Source organism: Rutilus rutilus (assembly GCF_951802725.1).
Source record: "Rutilus rutilus genome assembly, chromosome: 21".
NCBI lineage: Eukaryota > Metazoa > Chordata > Actinopteri > Cypriniformes > Leuciscidae > Rutilus > Rutilus rutilus.
This window is the reverse complement of record NC_140226.1, coordinates 35020732-35043325: the sequence shown is the minus strand read 5'-3', so window position 1 is coordinate 35043325 and position 22594 is coordinate 35020732. Positions and strand designations below refer to the sequence as shown.

General features: G+C 42.4%; 2 protein-coding genes across 7 annotated transcripts in view; one reads left to right on the top strand and one right to left on the bottom strand.

Annotated features, from left to right (window-relative positions):
* Window positions 1-19986, bottom strand: part of fancm (FA complementation group M) — a 42423-nt gene extending 22437 nt beyond the window's left edge. For all 6 annotated transcript variants that reach the window (XR_014625767.1, XR_014625768.1, XM_084393709.1 and 3 more), the window contains exons 1-10: window positions 19115-19986; window positions 18679-18851; window positions 18523-18600; window positions 17548-17706; window positions 2996-3127; window positions 2213-2345; window positions 2044-2136; window positions 1410-1502; window positions 1119-1300; window positions 826-1032 (exon numbers count right to left, since the gene is read on the bottom strand). Coding sequence is in view for 4 of the 6 variants with exons in the window: in XM_084393709.1 (XP_084249835.1) it covers window positions 826-1032; window positions 1119-1300; window positions 1410-1502; window positions 2044-2136; window positions 2213-2345; window positions 2996-3127; window positions 17548-17706; window positions 18523-18600; window positions 18679-18851; window positions 19115-19850 (1986 nt within the window). In the remaining 2 variants the exon portion in view is untranslated. The remainder of the gene's footprint in view (window positions 1-825; window positions 1033-1118; window positions 1301-1409; window positions 1503-2043; window positions 2137-2212; window positions 2346-2995; window positions 3128-17547; window positions 17707-18522; window positions 18601-18678; window positions 18852-19114) is intronic.
* On the top strand, window positions 5550-16049 carry soul3 (heme-binding protein soul3). Its single transcript, XM_084393713.1, has 5 exons — window positions 5550-5940; window positions 12152-12246; window positions 14140-14281; window positions 14349-14532; window positions 15085-16049. Exons 1-5 carry the CDS (start codon window positions 5745-5747, stop codon window positions 15254-15256), a joined length of 789 nt encoding a protein of 262 aa, XP_084249839.1. The 5' UTR covers window positions 5550-5744; the 3' UTR covers window positions 15257-16049.
* Window positions 19987-22594: the final 2608 nt, after the last annotated feature.

The following is a 22594-nucleotide window of genomic DNA, read 5'->3' as shown; positions in this document are numbered from 1 at the left end:
CCACTTCCCTGGTTTCGCTTTCTCTTTCTCAAAGAAGTTTCTCTTCTTTGCCGTCTTCTGTGTGTCCATGGCGTAAAATGAGGGCGTGGGGGGAACGGAGACTTGAATATATAGGGGCGTGTTATTCTAATGACGCTCGTTTTCAGCCGCGGCATTTATCAAGGGCAGGTATTGCGTACACCTGGATTTCAAAGGTACGCACAGCTTCATAAATCAGGCGGTGAGAAGAGTGTAAGCATAATCTTACGCCAACATATACGCCCGTTTCTACGCAATAATGATAAATGAGGGCCAATGAGTTCAGGAACACTGACACTGATATAGGGAAGAGCTGGAGCTTTCAGGGTTCGTACAGAAACTGTAACATGAAATTCCAGGACTTTTCAAGCTCTACTTTTTTGGTTTTCAAGGACAACAATCAGAGATCTCACTTATCAAACAATATCTTCTTACCTTATTTTTTAAACTCAAGTTACAAAGTACAACTTACAACTTATTTTAATAATATATATTAAATACAAAGTTTATAATGGCTATTATTGTTCAATAAATAATATTTTATATTATAATTTTTTGGCATACCGTATCTGCCGGGGGTTTAACAGACGGCCTGCAGTGTTCATTATGCGTGAAAAGATTGTATTTGTGTTTTTTTCGGAAAAATAAAATTTCATATATATTGTATTTAAATAAGTCTCTTCATAAATATGTCTGTCTGGCTTTCCAGGACTTCAAACAGTCCAACTCTAGTGCTTTAAGCTTTAAGTTCATGTTCAAACAGCAACATCACACTGAACACAGATGGACGAGGACAGGTTCACTCACTCGCTCCTCTCGGCCCTCGGCCAGAATGACCACGATCCGTCCCTGTCTCCGGCGTCCCGTGCGGCCCATGCGCTGGACCAGGCGGATCGGACTCTTCTGAGCATCGAAACACACGATGAGATCCACCTCTCCGATGTCCAGGCCCTCCTCGCCGACACACGTGGACACCAGCGTGTTGAAGCCGCCCTCGCGGAACCGACGCACAACCTAAACACACATCATTTACGAGGCTACTTACCCTTCCCGTTCAGGACGAGCCCAAAGTGCTCTAATATGATGATCAGTACTGATACCTCCAGCTGTTCTTTCTGCGTGAATCCTCGAACCCCTTTCCCGGCGGACGCCTGACCCATGAAGGTCATGACCTTCACCAGCGGCTGATGGCGGTTCAGCATCTCTGCGATCTCCTGCACGCTCTCGCGGAAGGACGAGAAGATCATGACGCGTGTGCTGACCTCAGCGGCCGCCTTCGAGTCTGTCCGGATCATCACACAATCATCAGCCACAGCGAGAGACACACACTGAACAACACTGACCCATCATCCCCCAGTTCAGGGGTCACGCCGGTGACGGGATGATCTCACCTGAGCTCTCGGCCCGTGCCTGGAAGTGCTGGAGCACCACCTCGTCCAGCTTCTGCAGCTTGGGGTGACTGTAGACGTATGGCTCTTCAGGCCCTGCGGATGACACACTCGCTCATGAACATCAGGGAGAATCAGGCGTCGGTTACCCATAGGGCTTCAAATGAACTCTTTCACCCACCGGCCAATTTGGCTACTACATTTTTAAGTTACCGGCCATATTTATATACACATTTAGAATATATAAATTTGGACTAAACTTATTCAAACTAAATCCTGTCTTCCAGCATCTCCTCTTCCTCTTTCATCCTCACTGTGTTTTAGGTGGACTGATCAATACAGTGCAAAGAACATCAAGATAAATGTTGGAAAATAATGTCTTTTCTGTTCACCAAATGCTTTTTAATCTTCGCTATTGCTTCAATGCAAATGAACAAGCGTGCCGTTATTTATTGCGTAGTGACGGTCATGTTCAGGTAAGCCAGATATGAGCAGATTCTGTGCAATACGCTGTATTTAATATATCATGATGACTCTGCGCAGATTTGTCTTACACAAACTTCCAAGTAACACGCTCAATAACAATAAGTAACTGTGTGAACTGGGTATTATCAGCTGAGTGAAGAGTATTAATCACCTCGGCTAGATGTGGCGAACATGGTCTCCATTTCCCTGTAGAGCTCCATGAAGACTGGGCTCCTCTGAAGCTCGTTCCTCGCTCGAGACGACTCTGAGAAAACAACAAGCTGTCATGATGTGAGGAGCATCAGCAGCAAACCAGCACCAGTGCAGGAGTATCTGAGCACCTTTGGGTCCACAGAAGATGTTCTGAATGAAGAGGAAGAGCGATCTGATGCCCATCTGCTGCAGTAACTCATAGCCATGATACAGACTGATGCAGAGAGCGAAGTCACCCTCGATCGGCCCCTGCTGCGGACCCTGAGGACAGAACACACACACACACACACTCATCTACAGATCACTGCAGTGTGACGGACTGAAGCAGTGAGGTTCAGTGCAGTGAGTCGGTTTAAAGCAATGAGTCGGTTTAGACCAGTGAGTCGGTTTAAAGCAATGAGTCGGTTTAGATCAGTGAGTCGGTTCAGTGCAGTGAGTCGGTTCAGTGCAGTGAGTCGGTTCAGTGCAGTGAGTCGGTTCAGTGCAGCGAGTCGGTTCAGTGCAGCGAGTCGGTTTAAAGCAGTGAGTCGGTTTAGACCAGTGAGTCGGTTTAAAGCAATGAGTCGGTTTAGATCAGTGAGTCGGTTCAGTGCAGTGAGTCGGTTCAGTGCAGTGAGTCGGTTCAGTGCAGTGAGTCGGTTCAGTGCAGTGAGTCGGTTCAGTGCAGCGAGTCGGTTTAAAGCAGTGAGTCGGTTCAGTGCAGTGAGTCGGTTTAAAGCAGTGAGTCGGTTTAGACCAGTGAGTCGGTTCAGTGCAGTGAGTCGGTTTAAAGCAGTGAGTCGGTTCAGTCCAGTGAGTCGGTTTAAAGCAGTGAGTCGGTTTAGACCAGTGAGTCGGTTTAAAGCAGTGAGTCGGTTCAGTGTAGTGAATCGGTTCAGTGAGTCAGTTCAGTGCAGTGGTGTCTGCTGTACCTGGACGTGTGGCGGTGGGTTACGTCTGAACTGTTCTCGGGCCAGAATGATCTGGTACTTTGTGAGGGAGTGGAGGTCGCGGTGATTCAACAGCCTCATCTGGGTCAGACGGGACGTAAACTTCTCTAAAACCTGCAAGCAAAACAGGCCAGAGCGAGCAAAACATGTGAAAAGCATTTCAGCAGCACAATGGAGCCCACAGACTCTTTTCAACCCACAATCACGACACTTTTTGTATTTACACCTTTATCTTTCATCCTCACTGTAATAGCGTTTGCTGCCCTGCTGTGAAAATGTACATTCAATCTTTCAGGATATTTTTCTGATCACCTCCACAAACCCAAACCTCCCCAATCACCAATACAGGACAAACACAATCAAGTAATCAAGATACTCTAATTGATTAAATGTCATAGAAATATGATTTACTCATTACACTCAGCTCATTCAACCAACAACACAAATCAGCCTTTATCTCTCAGAGCATCCGATTCATCATTTACTAGAAGCTTCACCTTTTATTTGCTATACATATTCTGTAGGCTATTATTCTCTTCAAAATGTAGCTATGAAAATAAATATTAATGTACATACACTAGCATTGAAAAGTTTCATTAAAATGTTCTTTAAAAAAAGTAATTATTTTAATCAAGGACAAAAATGTCAGATAAAGTTACAAAGTGAGATAATGAGACATTTATAATGTTACAAAAGATGTATCATGTTCTTTAGAACCTTCTAGTGATCAAAGAATCCTGAAAAATAAAATGTATCAGTTTCCACAAAAATATTAAGCTGTTTTCAACACTGATAATAATCATAAATGTTTCTTGATCATCAAATCATCATATTAGAGTGATTTCTGAAGGATCATGTGACACTGAAGACTGGAGTAATGATGCTGAAAATTCAGCTTTGATCACAGGAATAAATTACACTTTACTGTATATTCACATAGAAAACAGATGATTTACATTACAATAATATTTCACTGTTTTTACTGTATTTCTGATCTAATAAAACGCAGCTTTGGTGAGCAGAAGAGACTCTTTCAGACACATTAAAAATGTGTGTAAACAGTTTTAAAAGGAACTAAATTAGAAATAAGTGTGTTAGTGTTTTGTGTGTTCACTACAGGAATAAAAGGCTATATAACATGCAGGACATCTGAGAGCCAAACTGAGCTGGTGATCAAGCACAGACGGGGAACACCATCAGATAAAGGCTGAGAGACTAACGCTGTTAAACTGATTGAGTGTGTGACGCTCACACTGATGCTGTCCAGACTCAGTCTGATCATATTTCTGCTCATTTCACATGTAACTCTGATGTGTTGTTGCGTATAAAGTGTTTTCTTGTCTCATTCCAGGCTAAAGCTGTGATCCAGATTTGGAATAATCCTGAACTTTCAGCTGAAAATCTCTATTCAAACCAGACAAACTCAAGCAGCAGTTCAAGGCTATTAGGCCTTGAACTGCTGCTTGAGTTTGTCTGGTTTGAATAGAGATTAATTATCATTATATATGATAGTGAATGAAGCCTTTATAACACACACAGTCTCTCTATTTCTCTCTCTCACACACACACACACACACACACACACACACACACACACACACTCTCTCTCTCTCTCTCTCTCTCACACACACACACACGTTCTCTCTCTCTCTCTCTCACACACACACACACACACACACACACACACACACTCTCTCTCTCTCTCTCACACACACACACACACACGCTAAATAAGAGCTTCTTATTTTCAAGCTTCACAGTGCCTCTGGCTAAAAGTATTTAAAAAAAATATTTTATTCCAAATGCCATTAGTATTCTTAACCAAACCAAGTGACAACAACAAATGAGTAGTTAATATCTTAACTTATATTTATTATCATTGTGATATTTTTCATTGTATCTTTTTTTATCTTTCTTTTATTATGTTTGAGATGTTGTCTGTATGTTTTACATGTTTGATGAGCCAAAGAAAAATGTCCACCCTGGTGGACAATAAAGATTTATTCTATTCTATTCTATTCTAAATATATCAAAATCAGGACATTAATCCAATGGAAGCCCATTTCCACCTTATAGGGGAAAAAATCATGCTTTTGTAAATTATAATTATCACAGAAGTCGAAATTATGACAAAGTTGTTACTACTTTAATTTCGACTTTTTAATCTCATAATCGACTTAGTATGTCAATTATAACGGAGTTGTAATTTTGAGTTTTTGTCATAACCATGACTTTTAATATCACAAGTAAGATTAACCAGAGCAGAATGTCTGTGGCGGAAAAGGGCTTCCATAAAGTAAAGTACATTTAAATCAAGGCCCATTAAAGCATTTGTGGGCATTACAGAATCTATCCATCAGTGACTGTTGCTCTGTCTGTTAAGATCCTTATTTTGGATACATATAATCTTTAATCGTCGTTATGACAGTTAGATGTTTAAATATGAGCGCTGTTGGATGCATGTCTATGATCCAGGGCGAGGGGGCGGGGCTTCTGCGGTCACGTGACCACGAGTCAGCCCGCCCTTAAAAACGTCACGACTCTCGCGCCTGCAAAACAACACGTACGAACTGAGCGCCGTTAATAACGCGAGATTAGCGACTAACGTTAAATATCCTGTGCTCCGGTACACGGACATGACGGTGAAATCCGTGTGACCGACCGCAGGTGAAGAGTGTGCGAGGGCGCTTCTGAACACGATCGCGCGGGCTCGGTATCGACTGGTCGGGCGATGGATCGCGGCGGGTGTCGGATGAACGGAGGCGGCGGTGGGGATGATATGATCACACTGGAGGACCTGGAGTCCATGTCGGAGGACCAGCTGTCAGACAGTCCCGAGGAGGAGCAGGACGACCGGGAGGACCAGGGGAGACTCCTGCGCTACTGGAGAGATGTGGCGCGAGGACACCAGGTGGAGGTGCCCACAGGTAAACACACACACACACACACACACACACACACACACACACAGCGAGTGAACGAACTTCACGGAGGAGCGTTTCGCGCCTGTTTAACGGTCATTCCCCTCAGCAGCGCGACTGAAGCGGTCTAGCCTAGATGGGGAGCTCAGACACACACACACACACACACACACACACACACACAGGCTGTAAAGTGTAAATAACACTCCTCGACGCATTAGCAGAGCAGAACTGCGAGCAACAGCTGTTGTATGGAAGCTTGTTTCCGCCACGGATTAATAAAAAATAAAAATAAAATAATCAAGGCAATTATCTCACAAAACTAATTTTCCAATGCTTTTAATGTTCCTTGATGATTATTTTTGTAGTTGACTTCTATTTTTCTTTTGCTATTTAGTTTGAAAATTGTCTCTGATTTTATTTGTGAAATTAGTTTTCTACTGCTTTTGCTTGTATTAGTTGTGTCCGATGTTGTAAAGCACATTAGTGAGCTGCTGCTGTGTTAATGCTGCTATATACATAAACCAAACTTGTAAGGAAGCTTGTTTCCGCCATGGAATAATAAAAATAATAACAAAGGCAATTGTCAATTTATATCTTACAATTCTTGAGTAAAAATGTTCACACCAAGCACGCCAACTATAGCTATAAAGTTGTAATAATTCCATGAGAACAGCAGAGTTCACACCACAACTATAACGATAACGCTGGAACCACTTTCAGTGGATGAACGATAAAAACACTGACAGCCAATCAGAATCGATCCTGAGCATTTAAAGAGACAGACAACCATTCACAAACATCACCACACTTCCCTAGTTGATTAATCACAGTACATTAAGACAATTATTGTGTGTTACAAGTTTACCCTGAAAATGCTGTTTAAATAAGCAAATTATCTAATTAAATACTAATTTGCATAGGGCTGCCCCGTTCATGTAAGCCATTAGTCGACTAATTATATGTTTAGCTATATTAATTTAATTACTTAAATACTAGGGGTGGAATAGCCTATTCCGCGCTCAAGCGCACGCATGAAGCTTGCCGTCAAGCACTGGCTAAAGTAATGATTATGAATGTGTCGGAAAAAATAGCAAGGAGACGTTTTAATGGTTTATTAATAAATTAGCATTTTCTGAGTCCGTGTGTCGGCTGCAAAGATGTAGCCTAGCTGACGATGCTGACTCTCTTCTCCTTTCATACGGACTACATAACCAGAGGATTTGTTTTCGAGTCGAACTGGTTGATTTAAAAGTAGACATTTCAAGCTTTCCATATATTTCTCAGGACTGCAAGGCAAGTGTGCGCTGAGTTTCGGCTCATCTTTGTGACGCGCTACATTTGCTTTATTTCACAAAAGCACAACGTTTTGCTATTATTCTGAGTTTACACTTGGACATGCGTATAACAATAGCGCACATTTATCTAGGTTAACGTTATAGCGAACGGCCATGTAAAGTTCCTACCACTAGTTTTTGATGTCGGTGAATGATCTGCGCAGATTTAGCTCGTCTGAAACGCGTGCGTGAGAATTGTTGAATGGTCTGGGCACTGATTTACAGCGAGAAGGAGAAGGGAAAAGATGGAGGGAAGGGTTGGGGAGACGCAGGGAGAGAGTTGGAGGTTAATAAATACATTTTCCAATGTGCGGCTGGTCAAGCAAATGTTTGTGCTTTATTTCCGCTTGATATAATTGTAAATATCTTATTCTGGTCTACAACTAATAACTTCGCACTGCCCTGTATCTCGCTCTCGCTAAGTTTCAGTCAGAACTCATTTCCACAGCAGGATTGTGGATCGCAGACCGGTCCAGATATTCAGGTCCAGATTTGCCTCTGATTTCAGGCATTTGTCAGCGATTTGTGAACTTGGCATAACGACTAATAAAATCTTGGTCAACTAAGCCTCTTCTCGCCGACTATTAGCTCTAACTTCCAGAACAGAAATGTGAACATTGGATAAAGCCAGGCTCATAATTCTTGTTTGATTTTGTTGACATATTAAAGGTTTTTACACAGTTTTCCCTTTTTATCACTCCATAAATCAGAGAATACGGTCGACGGTCGATGTGTAAATCAGGGCAATGATATATGAACAAACCTTCAGAATATAGATATGAATGAAAAAGTGAGAAGTCTGGTGTGTGTGAAGCGGCTGAAGTGGAGATTTATGACTCAAACTCAGACTGAAATCTACAGACGCTAATAGATCAAACACACACTTGTTTTCTCTCCGCTAGTCTAGTCATGAAGAGACACACGGAAACAGAGCAACACACTGTTGTGTCTGACATGATCTGAGCTCTTCCTCAAATGAATCCAGCAGATTTGCGTGACTATCACTGAGGCAGGGAGGATTTCCCATGATTCACTGGGGCTGCGGGCGGGCCGTCCTGACCCAGTTCAGCAGATTATCACAGGACTCTGTTCTCCATATCAGACACAGAGAGTTTATAAAGCACATTATACTTCAGTTCATCATGAGCGTCCCTGCTGAACACTCAGGGCTTTGTGAAGGGTTTGTGTTTGACGTGTAATCAGGTGATGTGTGTTTGTGTGCCGAGATCGCAGAGATTATCCAGACCAGGCCTTTCTAAATCCAGTCCAGTAAAGCGCTTTATACCGCGGTACACGTGAAGAGCAAACATGATATTACAGTAAGAGACTCACTGGTCCAGTTCAAACAGAAGACAGTATCGATCGCTCTGTCATGTGTTCCTGCAGTTTCCAACACAGTTCTGACCTAATGATGGCAGAGATTAGAAAAGATACTAACGCAGTCTCAACTCAGTCATAACTCAGTCATAACGCAGCCATAACGCAGCCATAACTCAGTCATAACACAATAAGATGTAGCCTAACTCCGTAATGACTCAGTAATAGCACAATAAAACTAATAAACTTTTATTAATCTAGGTTAATGTTCATTTCTACACGTACTAATACATTAATGAGCAACAGGAATGATATTATGAATATTATATTTATAAATTAGCACTGACCTAGAGATGAATTAGTCATGAATTCTGTGCTGGTGATTAATCATCATACAAATAATTGAGATTGACGATTTAATTTGATTTTATGTCACTTGCAGTGTAAGCCTAATACATTATTTCTTCCAGGAATCATATATAATATATTAAGCTATTATAATAAAATGGGCCCATATGAAAATCACTGTGAAAATCATATAATAATAAAATAGTAATAAATAATGCACACTGATGAAACATACTAACCTTAAATTCGTTCAAAGGGAGACTTTCGACTGTCTTAGTTGTTTTTTTTAAACTGCAGAATAATTGCGGTTATATTTGAGACTAGATCGAACCGCCACGATTAGAGGATCAGGCAATGGTGGCGACAGGCCTATAATGCAGAAACACTTGTGAATGAAGTATGAAGACTCGCTGTTGTTTTCGCTGTATTTGCTTCCTTTAGGCTGGATTTTTCAAAAGCACAACATTCCATACCATTTTTATGCGGATGACACCCAGGTGTACCTCCCTTTGAGGGAGTTTGATTGACAGGTGATCTGACCAATCATAATCCGCCATCCGCCGAATCCGCAGTTAGGAGAGTTAGATTAACGTTGGAGGATTTGAACGTGAAAACCGGAGTGTCCTGACGTCTTTCCGCGGTTAAAACAACATTCCTTCTGATGTTCATTCATGTTTATTTGATGCTATAAATGAACTAGAAGGAAGAGATGATCGTTCATGAGCAGCTTTAACTGAGCGATCTGTCAGACACATTAAAGAGACACAAAACGCTATTTATTGTTTAAATTTCTTTTTTTTTAAATGACCAAATTTGAAAGGTGAGGCTTTGTTTCATATCAAAAGTACCCTGGTCTGTCCTGTCTCAGTGCGTTGTCAGTGTCCTCTCTGCTCCGCGGTAGGGATGCGCGGTATACCGGTACTGCAAAAATACCGGTATATATTATATTTCAAACGGTACAATATCATAATTTTGCTCACTTCGGTATTTGATGCGCTGCTGTTTCGAAGTTCACCGCTAGGCGGCAGTGCGCTACCCAAACTGACGCGGGTCACGCAAAACCGGCAAACGGTGACAACGGAGGAACACGATGGATCAAACAGATGAAGCTCATTCTACACGCCCGAAATTAATAAATAAAGAGAGCAATAGGAGTGAAATATGGCATTACTTTGCCTACAAAAGTAATGAGAAAGGTGAAGCAACAGACCTCAATGCACCACTCTACAAACGCTGCTTTAAATTTGCCACGGGAGGCAACACATCAAATCTGGCTAACGTTGACCACTTGTCACTTGATCATCCTGACTTGTTCAAAGAGTTCAGAGATCGACACGTGAGTCCGTCATTCAACTGATTTAATTTAGACTTTTATTCACAGCGCACATAGAGCTTATCAATTAAATATGACACGGTAAACACGAAAGCTCAAATGTGCTTTCATGACACGCTAGAACCAATGAAGTTTAGTTCTCATAATTTTTTTGCCCTTTCAAACAATCATATATTAATTGAATTTGAATGAATAAAGAGATTAGTGATATTAATTTTAGTATTGGTGATAGTAAAATGAAAGGCATATCTATCACTGCTGCTGTGGCGACCGACTGAGGAATCAGCTGAGAGAGAGTAATAGTAGTAATATGGATATTACTAATATGAATGTTAGAGTAACACTTTACATTTAAGCTACATTTGTCAACATTCATTAGGTAACCTGACCTGACAGTATTATAGCATTTATTAATCTAGAATAGATCAATCCGTAATTATTATTTAAATATACTAATACATGTTTAGCATGTTAACATTACTTTATGCATTAAACTAATATGAACCCAAACCAAACAGTAATCAAACCAAGATGAATAAATGCTATAAATGTTGATAATTCTGTTGATGCATGACAGCTAATGGTTTACATTTCAATTCATTATTCTATTATTAATCTATATTAATCAATTATTATAGATAATAGATATTAACCTATTTTAATTGTATCATTTCAGGTGTCCTTTTCTTTTTTTTCTTTTTTTTTTTAAATAAAAATTTAACCTACTGTAAGTTCCCTGACTGTTTTTTATTTATTAATTTTTTTTTTTAAACATTTTGATAACTTTTTGTTTGCACATTCGGTGCAGCAGAGTTTCAAGCAGTGTTTTTTAATAAAACTGTTTCAATTCACTTAAATTTTGAGGCTGGTTATTTGTCACCTGTGGTATCGATTTAGTATCGATACCGAGGTATTAGGTTCTGGTACCGTACCGAAACCAAAATTGTGGTATCGAGCCATCCCTACTCCGCGGTTGTGTTGTTCACTGTGTGAGAGAGGCGTGGCTTGTCGGACATAGCAACAGTAACTAAAGGGGGCGGGTCTTTGCGGACGGTCAGTTATGACATACACACTGTGTTGAACGGTCTCGAGGAGGGAAGATGCTGGCTGGCAGACAATTTCCTAACATTGAATGACTCTAAAACTGAAATTGTAGTTTTTGGACCACCAGCTTCCAATGTTGATAGCTTTAAATCCTCACTAAAGACTTATTTTTTCTCTCTGGCTTTTGGTCCAATGAAATTTTATGAATTTGTGTGTTCCTGTGTGTTTATGTGTTTAGTTGTCTGAAGTGATTACAGCACTGTGGTCAGCAGTGGCTGTTTTAAATGTGCTCTAGAAATAAAAGTGCCTTGCCTAAAGTCAAGCTTTATAGTGGAGGGATACTGATCAACAGTGTTTTACACACACACACACACACACACACACACACACACACACACACACACACCTCATCTGTTCACATCATGATAAATAAATCTAGTGGGGTTAGTGAAGTGCACTGAAGTGTTTGCTGTCGCTGCTCATTAGTGTCCCGCTGTTCAGACGAGCTGCTCAAACACTAACGCCTGATACACACTGTGCCATTCCAGCAACACTAGAGGATAAATACAGTAAAACAGTGAAATATTATTATAATGTAAATCAGCTGTTTTCTATGTGAATATATAGTGAAGTGTAATTTATTCCTGTGATCAAAGCTGGATTTTCAGCATCATTACTCCAGTCTTCAGTGTCACATGATCCTTCACAAATCACTCTAATATGAGGATTTGATGATCGAGAAACATTTATAAACTAGATTTGAAACCTGGATTTACTTGCTTATCAAACTGTTGCTTGAGTACACAAACATAATGTCCATCTGCTCCTCGATTCACAGACATGGCCGAACCCATCCAGCAGATCACCAGCAATAACGACGGCACACACACACGGGAGCAGGTTCCTTACACACTCCTCACACGCAAGGAGAAGGTACGTACCGCAGAAGAACAAAACACTGTGCTCAAAAACCTCAGAGAAACAACTGTAAACAGTGACATCTGTGAAATGAGCAGATGTGTAACGTCACGTGATACCATGACACTAGACCAGCGATGAGATCATCACCATCTATGATCATGAGATCACAGAATCGAGAGCTGTTTGCTCCCAAAGTGGTGAATTTAACTTGTGCCAAACCTGGAATATGGCATAATACAATTACAAATAACGCAGTGTTTCCATCCCATGTGTTCAAGAGCACATCATCATCACTTCCTGGGGAATTGGCTCAAATATCAGTAATAAAAGTGTAAGTTTCTGCAGTCGTGCTGTTTCTCCTCCGTCATGAACGAGTGTGTCTCGAGCGTCAGGCGAAACACAGTAAACGCCGTCGTGTTCTCTAGCGTTCGGATGCTGGTGTTCGGGAACACACTCGTGTGTGTGTGTGAGACGCTTCTGGAGTGGTCCACTGCTCACTCCAGCTATCCAATCAGTTTTTTTTTTTATATCCCAAAATGTGCATAAAATAGGTGGATGAAAACAACCAATAAGAATAATACATGTGATCAAACACACCTGCATGAATGAGGATGATGAAGATGGATTGGGTACTGAAACCATTAAACTCCACCCACTTTCACTGATTGACACTTTCCATCCAGGTCAGAAACTAACGAAAGCTTAAGGCAAAAATGCAAGTGGATTATGAAATGCATCAAGTGTCAGATAAGAAGCCTGTTCTTATTTAACGTGTTTATTGCCTCTTGCAGATACTGATGAGTTCTGTAAGAAAATACCCCAAAAGGTGAAACATGAATCATATCTGGATCAGTTATTAACAGAGAATTTACTCATGATCAAATACATCACTGTAACTCTAATGTACAGCAGCCATTTCCAGGGAATGCATGAATTGATGAAATATGTACTACTACTTTAAATGCATGAATGTGTAAGTCAGTTTGGATAAAAGCGTCCGCTAAATGCATAAATGTAAACGTCAAATCAATATCGAACACACAAGCGTCAGAACATGAGATATGAGAACGGTTCAAACTGATTCAATTGAAGTTTTTGACAAATAGGACTATGTCAAATTATTACATAACAAATGCATCTACAAAATAGACTGAACCCTCTGGTGCTCTTTGCGTGTCCGTCAAAAATGACTGTTTTTTATTCAATTTTAGTTCGATAATGTTTTTTGTTTTAATATTTTGTATTTTTAGGGGATTTTATGGTACTAAATAATATTTACGCTGTATTTATAATCCATTTATTCACTTTTTTGAGCATAGATCTGAAAATGTAAATACTATTTAAAAAATTTCTACGAAATATTCATTTTTAAAATCACGTTTTACTCTAAAACTGTGCGAAATTCAAAGCCATAAATCTAAACAAGTTGTGTTCAAAAAATGAGCTTTCAGTGAGAGTGTGTTCGGCTGCAGTACCAAACGCTTCCACTAGAGGAAACTCGTCAAACACTCATCAAACATGTGAGGAGCTCAAGTGTGACTATTTTATTCAGGACCATTCAGATCATGTCCATGATTTTGTGTGTTCACACAGCAAGCGCCAAAACCTTTACCAAGTTTCGTACCATTCCAATGAAGTAAAACATTTCTAAAAAAAAACTAATGTTTGGGTCATAAATGCCCAAAAAGCACCAGAGGGATAGTTGGGATAGCTCACCTGAAAATAAAAATTCAGTAATTTACTCTCTCATGTTGTTCCAAACCTGTACAAATGTCTTTTGAAAGAGCTCTTTTGATTTTAGGGTGACCTATCCCTTTAAGAGCATGTGCTCATCTATCCCCACTGACACGAGTGACGAACCTCTTCCTCTGTGACCCTGATGATGCTCTGGTGTTTGTGTTGTAGTGCGGCGAGGTGGTGTACGAGAAGCGGCGCTATGAGAAAGCGCACTGGGCCTGCATCACGGTTCACGAGGACACGTATGAGCAGAGCATCTGCTACGGCTTCATGAAGATCATGAGATTCATCTGTCAGCAGAACACAGCAGGTGCGTGACCTCTGACCCACACTAACCCTCTCTCCACGACCTGACGCTCCGCTGTCTGCCTCCACAGGGAGCTATCTGGGCATGACCATACCCATCGTGACGGTGGTCCGCACCGACGAGATGCACACGACTCTGTCCCGGGCCGTCACTGTGGCGTATTACCTTCCCATGGTGCACCAGGGCGACCCGCCGCGACCCCACGACCCTGAGATCGCCATCGAGCAGTGGCCCGACACCGTCGTCTACAGCAGGTGTGAAACGGTCACTCAACAATCTCCACTACACTCCAACTACAAGTGGTGCGACGGATCACAGAACTCACGGTTCGGATCATGGACGGGTTCTGAGCCGCGGATCGCATGTTTTTCGGATTAGCAAAAAAAAAAATGTATATATATATAAGGGGTGGTTCATAAAAATGATCTGAACCGTTCAATTCACTAGTCAGAGTTCGAGACGTGTACTATTTACTATTAAATTACACTATTTGTTCACTAGAAATTAAATATAGTTTAATCTTTGTTTTATTGACATTAACGACAGACGACATCAGGAATATTAGGCTGCTGTCACTTTAAGAGCGATTAAACAGACACACATCCGGTGTCCTCCTCCACTGCCCACTGACGGCAGAACCGAGAGAACGCTCGCCGGGACGGGTGTATAGACATCATTTCGTGTGTATTCAAGGGCAAGGTTAAACTTAGCGGCTAATCCTCGAATCACGTGCGTGCCGAACCGTGGGGCGATCCGTTGCACCCCTACACACAAGTCATGTGACTCAACACACGCGTGTGTTTCAGGGCCTTCGCGGGCGCCACTAACGAGCTGTCCATCATTAATGAGATCAGCGGTCTGGCCGAGGCTCTGGAGTCTCCGGGCGACTGCGTTAACGACTCCTTCATCGTGGCGGGATACACCAACCCGGCGGCAGCCAATCGACACAACGAGATCTGGTTCCTGGAGAGGCCTTGAGCTGCTCTACCCACACTCCTCTGCTCCTCTCAGAGACCATACCACAGGGTCAACGTCCTAGTTCCTGATTACCCATGAGCACCGCTCCTCGCTGTCGTCTGATGAACACGAGCAGACGCTCATTTATATGCGCAACACTGATTATAAGCTACTACACAAACACAAACACAACTGGAAGCGAGTCACTCTGAACGCTGTTGCTGTAAGACAATCATGTGTCTGCTATGAGCACACACACACACTACTTTCACACCACACATACTCACCAAACATACACACTCATTCAAATACATACACACAGACACACTCACTCACTTTTACACACACTCACTTACTCACATACTCACTCAAACACACACATACACTCGCTCACTTCTACACACACACACGTCTCTCGCTCTCTGTCCTGCTGTATAAATCAACGCTCATGTAGTCGACAAATCAATATAATAGACACACGTATATATATTATATATTGTCATAGTGCTATTTTTATGTATTTTTTTAATGTTTCCTTCGCTGTTATTCCTCCATTAAGTGCAGATGTCAAACAAGAAAATGAACGAGTTTTCAGAATGACACACACACACACACACTCGTGTCTTTGAAGTTAATGAGCTCCACAAGCACTTGCCCACAGACGCGAGGCTCGTTCTCTCGCCATCAGTGTTTATCGTGTTGTAATCGCAGCGCTCGTCGGGTTCTCGTCAGTGTGAACACTACAGCCACTGAGCTTCTGAATGCTTCTGTTCATATTTCTGCTCTGATCTCAATAAACTATTATTGAATCACAGTACGACTCGAGCGTTTCACTTTACACAACCCTAGTTCTGGACTAATCACTCAAACAAATCAGTGACAGATTAAAATCACCATGAAATCATAATCGACTCTTCAGTTCTGAATGATTTATGTGTGCACATCATTATTGTGTTCATAATCTTGAATCGGAATAACATCTCTTCTCTTATGATGTGGGCGGGGCTATAACCTGTCACTCACATGACATCAGCCAATAGCAAACCACAATCATCCAATCAGTTCCCCACAGACACAATCAAGCCCCGCCCTCATATGTTCTTGTTCCTGAAGCGTTTCTCTCGGATATACGACACAATAGAGGAGAGAAGACCAGCGCTACTTCCCTCTCATGATGAACTGTTAACTTAAAGTCTCTTCTGAGCTCAGAGGGGTTCGGCTGGCGTGGCATACAGCAGTGCTGAATGAGGTCAGAGGTCAAACTGAAGCTGAAACATTCCAGCGCTCCAGTGAGATGTGAATAAACCCAGCAAATATTCCTGTGGAGTCCTGCTCACTGCAGACATGAAAACTAGTCATGTGACACCAGCAGAGGGAGCACTAGCTGAACAACACACACATCAGACGTCCGTCAGGCTCCAGACAGAACTGACCAACACCATGACTTCTCCATTACACATCCACATTCCCATCATGCATCCGGGTTTAGACGGAGATGAATTCAAATAAGAAATATGATGTCAGATACATCTTGATTTTTAGCTGAACTTAAAGCTTCTTTTAAAGCACTGATCTCAGCGAGTCGTTGTCCATCACAGCCTCCCTTTCATCTGCATAACATTTCAGTACGTGTGTATCCTCCTGACTGAGGTCTGGGTTTCAGGATATATCAAATACAGCCACAGCGCCACCTACAGCTACAGGCCCGTCACTGCACCCCCAGTGACTGAACCACTGGATCAACACACCTGTTTCTTTCTTTCTCTAAAGTCCCCCTGTGATGAAAAATCACGCTTTTAATGTTGTTTATGTGGTGTTTTTAATCTGCTTTAAGACAAAGCATGTGTAAGTTCATAAGTCGACACCATTGCTGAGTATTTCCTCCTTAAAACTGCAGTGAACCAAAGACAGTCTCAAACACACGCTTTGAAATCGCTGGTGTTTCTGACGTCACAAACTACCTTGTAACCAATCAGATCAACGTGTGATCGTCAACCAGTGGATCTCTGAGCTGAGTGAGTGAGTGGAGGCGGGGCTCATTTGCATATTCATAGAACCACGCATACTAAATGAGGCGAGGGTGTCGAGTTACATTCAAGATATTTTAAGGCATGAAGGATCAAAGATGAGTTTTAAGGGATCAAATGATGGACTACAGGAGGACTTTAATGATCTGAACACCTGCGAGCCGGAGCACGAGTGTCTCACATTTACATACATTTAGCAGCCTTTCTCCAAAGCGTCTTGCAAATGAGGAATACAGCAAGCGAGTCATGATGAAAAGACAAAGACACTGTAGGTGTCTCTCTCACCTGTAGGTACCGGGTCTGATGGCCCGTGAGCGACTCTCCCAGCGGGACGATGATCTTCTCCAGGCTGCGCTGATGCACGTGTGTCTGGACATCGGGACTGTCCTCAGAGCGCAGCTCGATGTGAGAGATCAGCAGGTTCGAGATCACCTGCTGCACCGCCTGCACACACACACACACACACCATTCATTAACCATGATGCATTGTGTCATTTTATTGTGTCTGTAGCCCCTTGTAAGTGAGGAGGAGCCTAATAGAGAAGCACTGTATAAATATGATATACTGAGTTAGGGGTGTAACAATGTATCATGTCACAATATATCACAATACAAAAACGCAGCAACATGTATCGTGGATAGGTCACCCAAAATAAAAATATGAAAAAATTCTAGTTTTCAGAGTTTTAGTGTCAGTACTACATTACACTACTATATATAATGTTTAATATAATGTATAATAACGCAATGGGGAATATTTGTGTGTCCTGATGATAACACATGTCTAGAGATCAAACATATTCATCTACAATAATCCTGTATTTCCAGCTTCAGAATCATCAATATCTTTATTCTGGAGCCTCTGTTGCCCTGCTTTGGGTTTCAGCATCAAGGCCAAGAATATTCATTTACACACAAAACGTCAAATCAAATTTAGCATTTTAATCAACAGTACATTTGTTAACCTTTCATCACATGTCTTGGAGTATGGCAGTAATATGGCACGGTGAGGTCAGTATCGGGATGTGTGTCGAATCGTGACGTGAGGGAATCGTTACACCGCTAGTGTTAGCATAACTGTACAAACGTCCTCATGCTTCAGTGTCTTTCTGCTGTCAGATCATTAAACCCCCCTGTAGTCCATCACTGTATCCCCTAAACTCTTTGATCAGCGAAATGACATATTTAAGCGTTTTTCCAGTTCATCACATTCTGAGACTCCTGATCAGTCCTCCCGGTTCCCATGATCCCGCGGCTCACCTTGACGTCTCCTCCGGGTGTGGCGCTGAGCGCTAGGACACGGAAGCGCTGCGATTGGTTACTCAGCTCTCGAACCACCTGAAGAACAAGCACAGCATCAGCACCAGAGTTCCCATCATGCCTCAGTCGGGGAGGGGGGGGGGAATGAAGTGTCACCTGACAGTACGCGTGGTTCCCGGTGGCCTTGTGGGCCTCGTCGATCACCACACACTTCACCTGAGCCGCCGGACAGGTGTTCCGGCACAGGTCGTTCACCATCACCTGCGGAGTGAGGAAGAACACACGCCTCGACCTCCACAGCTCTCGCCTGTGCTGCGCTGCGGTGGAGCCTGCCGGACACACACACAGAGATACACACACACACACACACACAGAGATACGCACACACACACACACACACACAGAGAGATACACACACACACACACACACACACACACACACACAGAGATACACACACACAGATACACACACACACACACACACACACAGAACATATAATTCTTAAAAGTGTAAAAGGTAAAGTTTATTTATCATTATTGTTGTTACATTCGATTTACTGTATTTGTATGTTGTGGGGTCGTGACCTCTGACCTGTGAGCTCGGCCATGTGCGGCTGCGGGATCCCCATGACCCCGTGACAGGCCTGGATCTGCTGGGCCACCAGGGGTTTCGTGGGCGCCATGAACACGATCTTGCCCGCGGGGAACCAGCGGTAGTAGTTGTACATGATGACGGCGGCGATGAAGGTCTTGCCCAGGCCGGTGGGGAGGCAGACCAGCGTGTTCCTCAGCAGAGCCGCCTCGCAGATCTGCAGCTGGTACTGCCGGACCGGGAGGTTCGTGGGGTAGATCCAGATGCGGCCCGCGGACGGGTCGAAGCCCGGTTCCGGCCCGGCCTCCAGCGCGCGCTCAGCCTCGTACACGGCCACGAGCATGACATCATCATCATCATCATCATCATGATCTTCGTCAGCGGCTGCTGTTGCTGTCTCACCCCACAGACTCCTGCTGTCTGTCTGCTCAGAGGGTTTAATCCGGTCTGAGGTCGTTTTCGTCCGTTCTGCGGTGGTTTTCCTCCGTTCTGAAGTGGTTTTGCTCCGGTTTGCGGTAGTTTTGCTCCGGTCTGAGGTGTTTTTGTTCCGGTCTGAGGTGTGAGACACACTGCAGCCCCATGTCTGGAATAAAGTCCTCTGATTCGAGCTCATTCTAGACTCATAATCATCGTCAGCTTCAGTGAATATTACCGTTAGTAAACAAACGCGTCTGAATCCTGTCAGACCGAGCCGAATCAAACATAGCGCTTCTCTTTCCGCCCCAACCAAACGCATTAATCGCTCATACCTGAAACATATTCACGGTTTCATCTCCTAAACAAACATAAACAAGAGCGCAAACGAAACGGCTGATCGAATGTGGCGCGCGTGCGATTTACGTCACCGGGAGTAAAAGCGCGCATGCGCGGGCGGTGTGTTCCTGTGACGTGTGGGGTGCGCAGGATTTTACGAACTCAAACCGAATTATTATGTTTTATTTTTTGTTTTTTACTCTCTCGATTGGTGTTACTCTTAACTGTTGTGAGGTTCTCATTTTGTTCTACCACAGTGTAAACTGAATGTTCAAATAAAACATAAAAAAACGAATTATTGTCAGAATATTTTATCTTCACTTCATGTAACTCTTGGATAATTCAGTGCCTGTGGTGTTTGTAGATTACATCTATCTATCTATCTATCTATCTATCTATCTATCTATCTATCTATCTATCTATCCACAGAACTTTATTACTGTTTCCTCTTTCTAAAGACTGATAAACAATGTGATTATTTCATTCACCGCTCGATATTATTGTTTGGATTAAAAAAAAAAAAAGTGTCCATTTAATATAAACTGAATATTCTCCAGGTGAAATTGTACACATTTATAATATTTACACATATTTTTATTAGTCACTGTATTAAAAGGTATTTGTACTTGAATATACAGTGGGTACGGAAAGTATTCAGACCCCCTTACATTTTTCACTCTTTGTTATATTGCAGCCATTTGCTAAAATCATTTAAGTTCTTTTTTTTTCCTCATTATTGTACACACAGCACCCCATATTGACAGAAAAACACAGAATTGTTGACATTTTTGCACATTTATTAAAAAAGAAAAACTGAAATATCACATGGTCCTAAGTGTTCAGACCCTTTGCTCAGTCTTTAGTAGAAGCACCCTTTTACATTTACATTTTTATTCATTTAGCTGACGCTTTTATCCAAAGCGACTTACAATTGCTATAGATGTCAGAGGTCGCACGCCTCTGGAGCAACTAGGGGTTAAGTGTCTTGCTCAGGGACACATTGGTGTCTCACAGTGGATTTGAACCCGGGTCTCTCACACCAAAGGCATGTGTCTTATCCATTGCACCACACCACCCTTTTGATCTAATACAGCCATGAGTCTTTTTGGGAAAGATGCAACAAGTTTTTCACACCTGGATTTGGGTATCCTCTGCCATTCCTCCTTGCAGATCCTCTCCAGTTCTGTCAGGTTGGATGGTAAACGTTGGTGGACAGCCATTTTCAGGTCTCTCCAGAGATGCTCAATTGGGTTTAAGTCAGGGCTCTGGCTGGGCCATTCAAGAACAGTCACGGAGTTGTTGTGAAGCCACTCCTTCGTTATTTTAGCTGTGTGCTTAAGGTCATTGTCTTGTTGGAAGGTGAACCTTCGGCCCAGTCTGAGGTCCAGAGCACTCTGGAGAAGGTTTTCGTCCAGGATATCCCTGTACTTGGCCGCATTCATCTTTCCCTCGATTGCAACCAGTCGTCCTGTCCCTGCAGCTGAAAAACACCCCCACAGCATGATGCTGCCACCACCATGCTTCACTGTTGAGACTGTATTGGACAGGTGATGAGCAGTGCCTGGTTTTCTCCACACATACCGCTTAGAATTAAGGCCAAAAAGTTCTATCTTGGTCTCATCAGACCAGAGAATCTTATTTATCACCATCTTGGAGTCCTTCAGGTGTGCTTTCATGTGTCTTGCACTGAGGAGAGGCGTCCGTCGGGCCACTCTGCCATAAAGCCCCGACTGGTGGATGGCTGCAGTGATGGTTGACTTACTACAACTTTCTCCCATCTCCCGACTGCATCTCTGGAGCTCAGCCACAGTGATCTTTGGGTTCTTCTTTACCTCTCTCACCAAGGCTCTTCTCCCCCGATAGCTCAGTTTGGCCGGACGGCCAGCTCTAGGAAGGGTTCGGGTCGTCCCAAACGTCTTCCATTTAAGGATTATGGAGGCCACTGTGCTCTTAGGAACCTTAAGTGTAGCAGACATTTTTTTGTAACCTTGGCCAGATCTGTGCCTTGCCACAATTCTGTCTCTGAGCTCTTCAGGCAGTTCCTTTGACCTCATGATTCTCATTTGCTCTGACATGCACTGTGAGCTGTAAGGTCTTATATAGACAGGTGTGTGGCTTTCCTAATCAAGTCCAATCAGTATAATCAAACACAGCTGGACTCAAATGAAGGTGTAGCACCATCTCAAGGATGATCAGAAGAAATGGACAGCACCTGAGTTAAATATATGAGTGTCACAGCAAAGGGTCTGAATACTTAGGACCATGTGATATTTCAGTTTTTCTTTTTTAATAAATGTGCAAAAATGTCAACAATTCTGTGTTTTTCTGTCAATATGGGGTGCTGTGTGTACAATAATGAGGAACACAAATGAACTTAAATGATTTTAGCAAATGGCTGCAATATAACAAAGAGTGAAAAATGTACGGGGGTCTGAATACTTCCCGTACCCACTGTATATAGCGGTGGACCGTCATATCTGACCACCTCATGTTAGATTCATACACTTATAGTATACTTGCATTAAAAATAAATAAATAAATGGTATATTTGAACTGTCATGTTGGTTTGCTGATGTGTTTGGTGTTTGTCACTGAACTGTTAAAGTTACAAGTATCAATATATGAATCATTTATTGTAAAAAGGTAGATTTGTAATGATTAAGCTCATAAATGTTCATGTAAGGAAGAATAATGAAGCAGAAGCAGTAATCATTCACAGCACGAGCG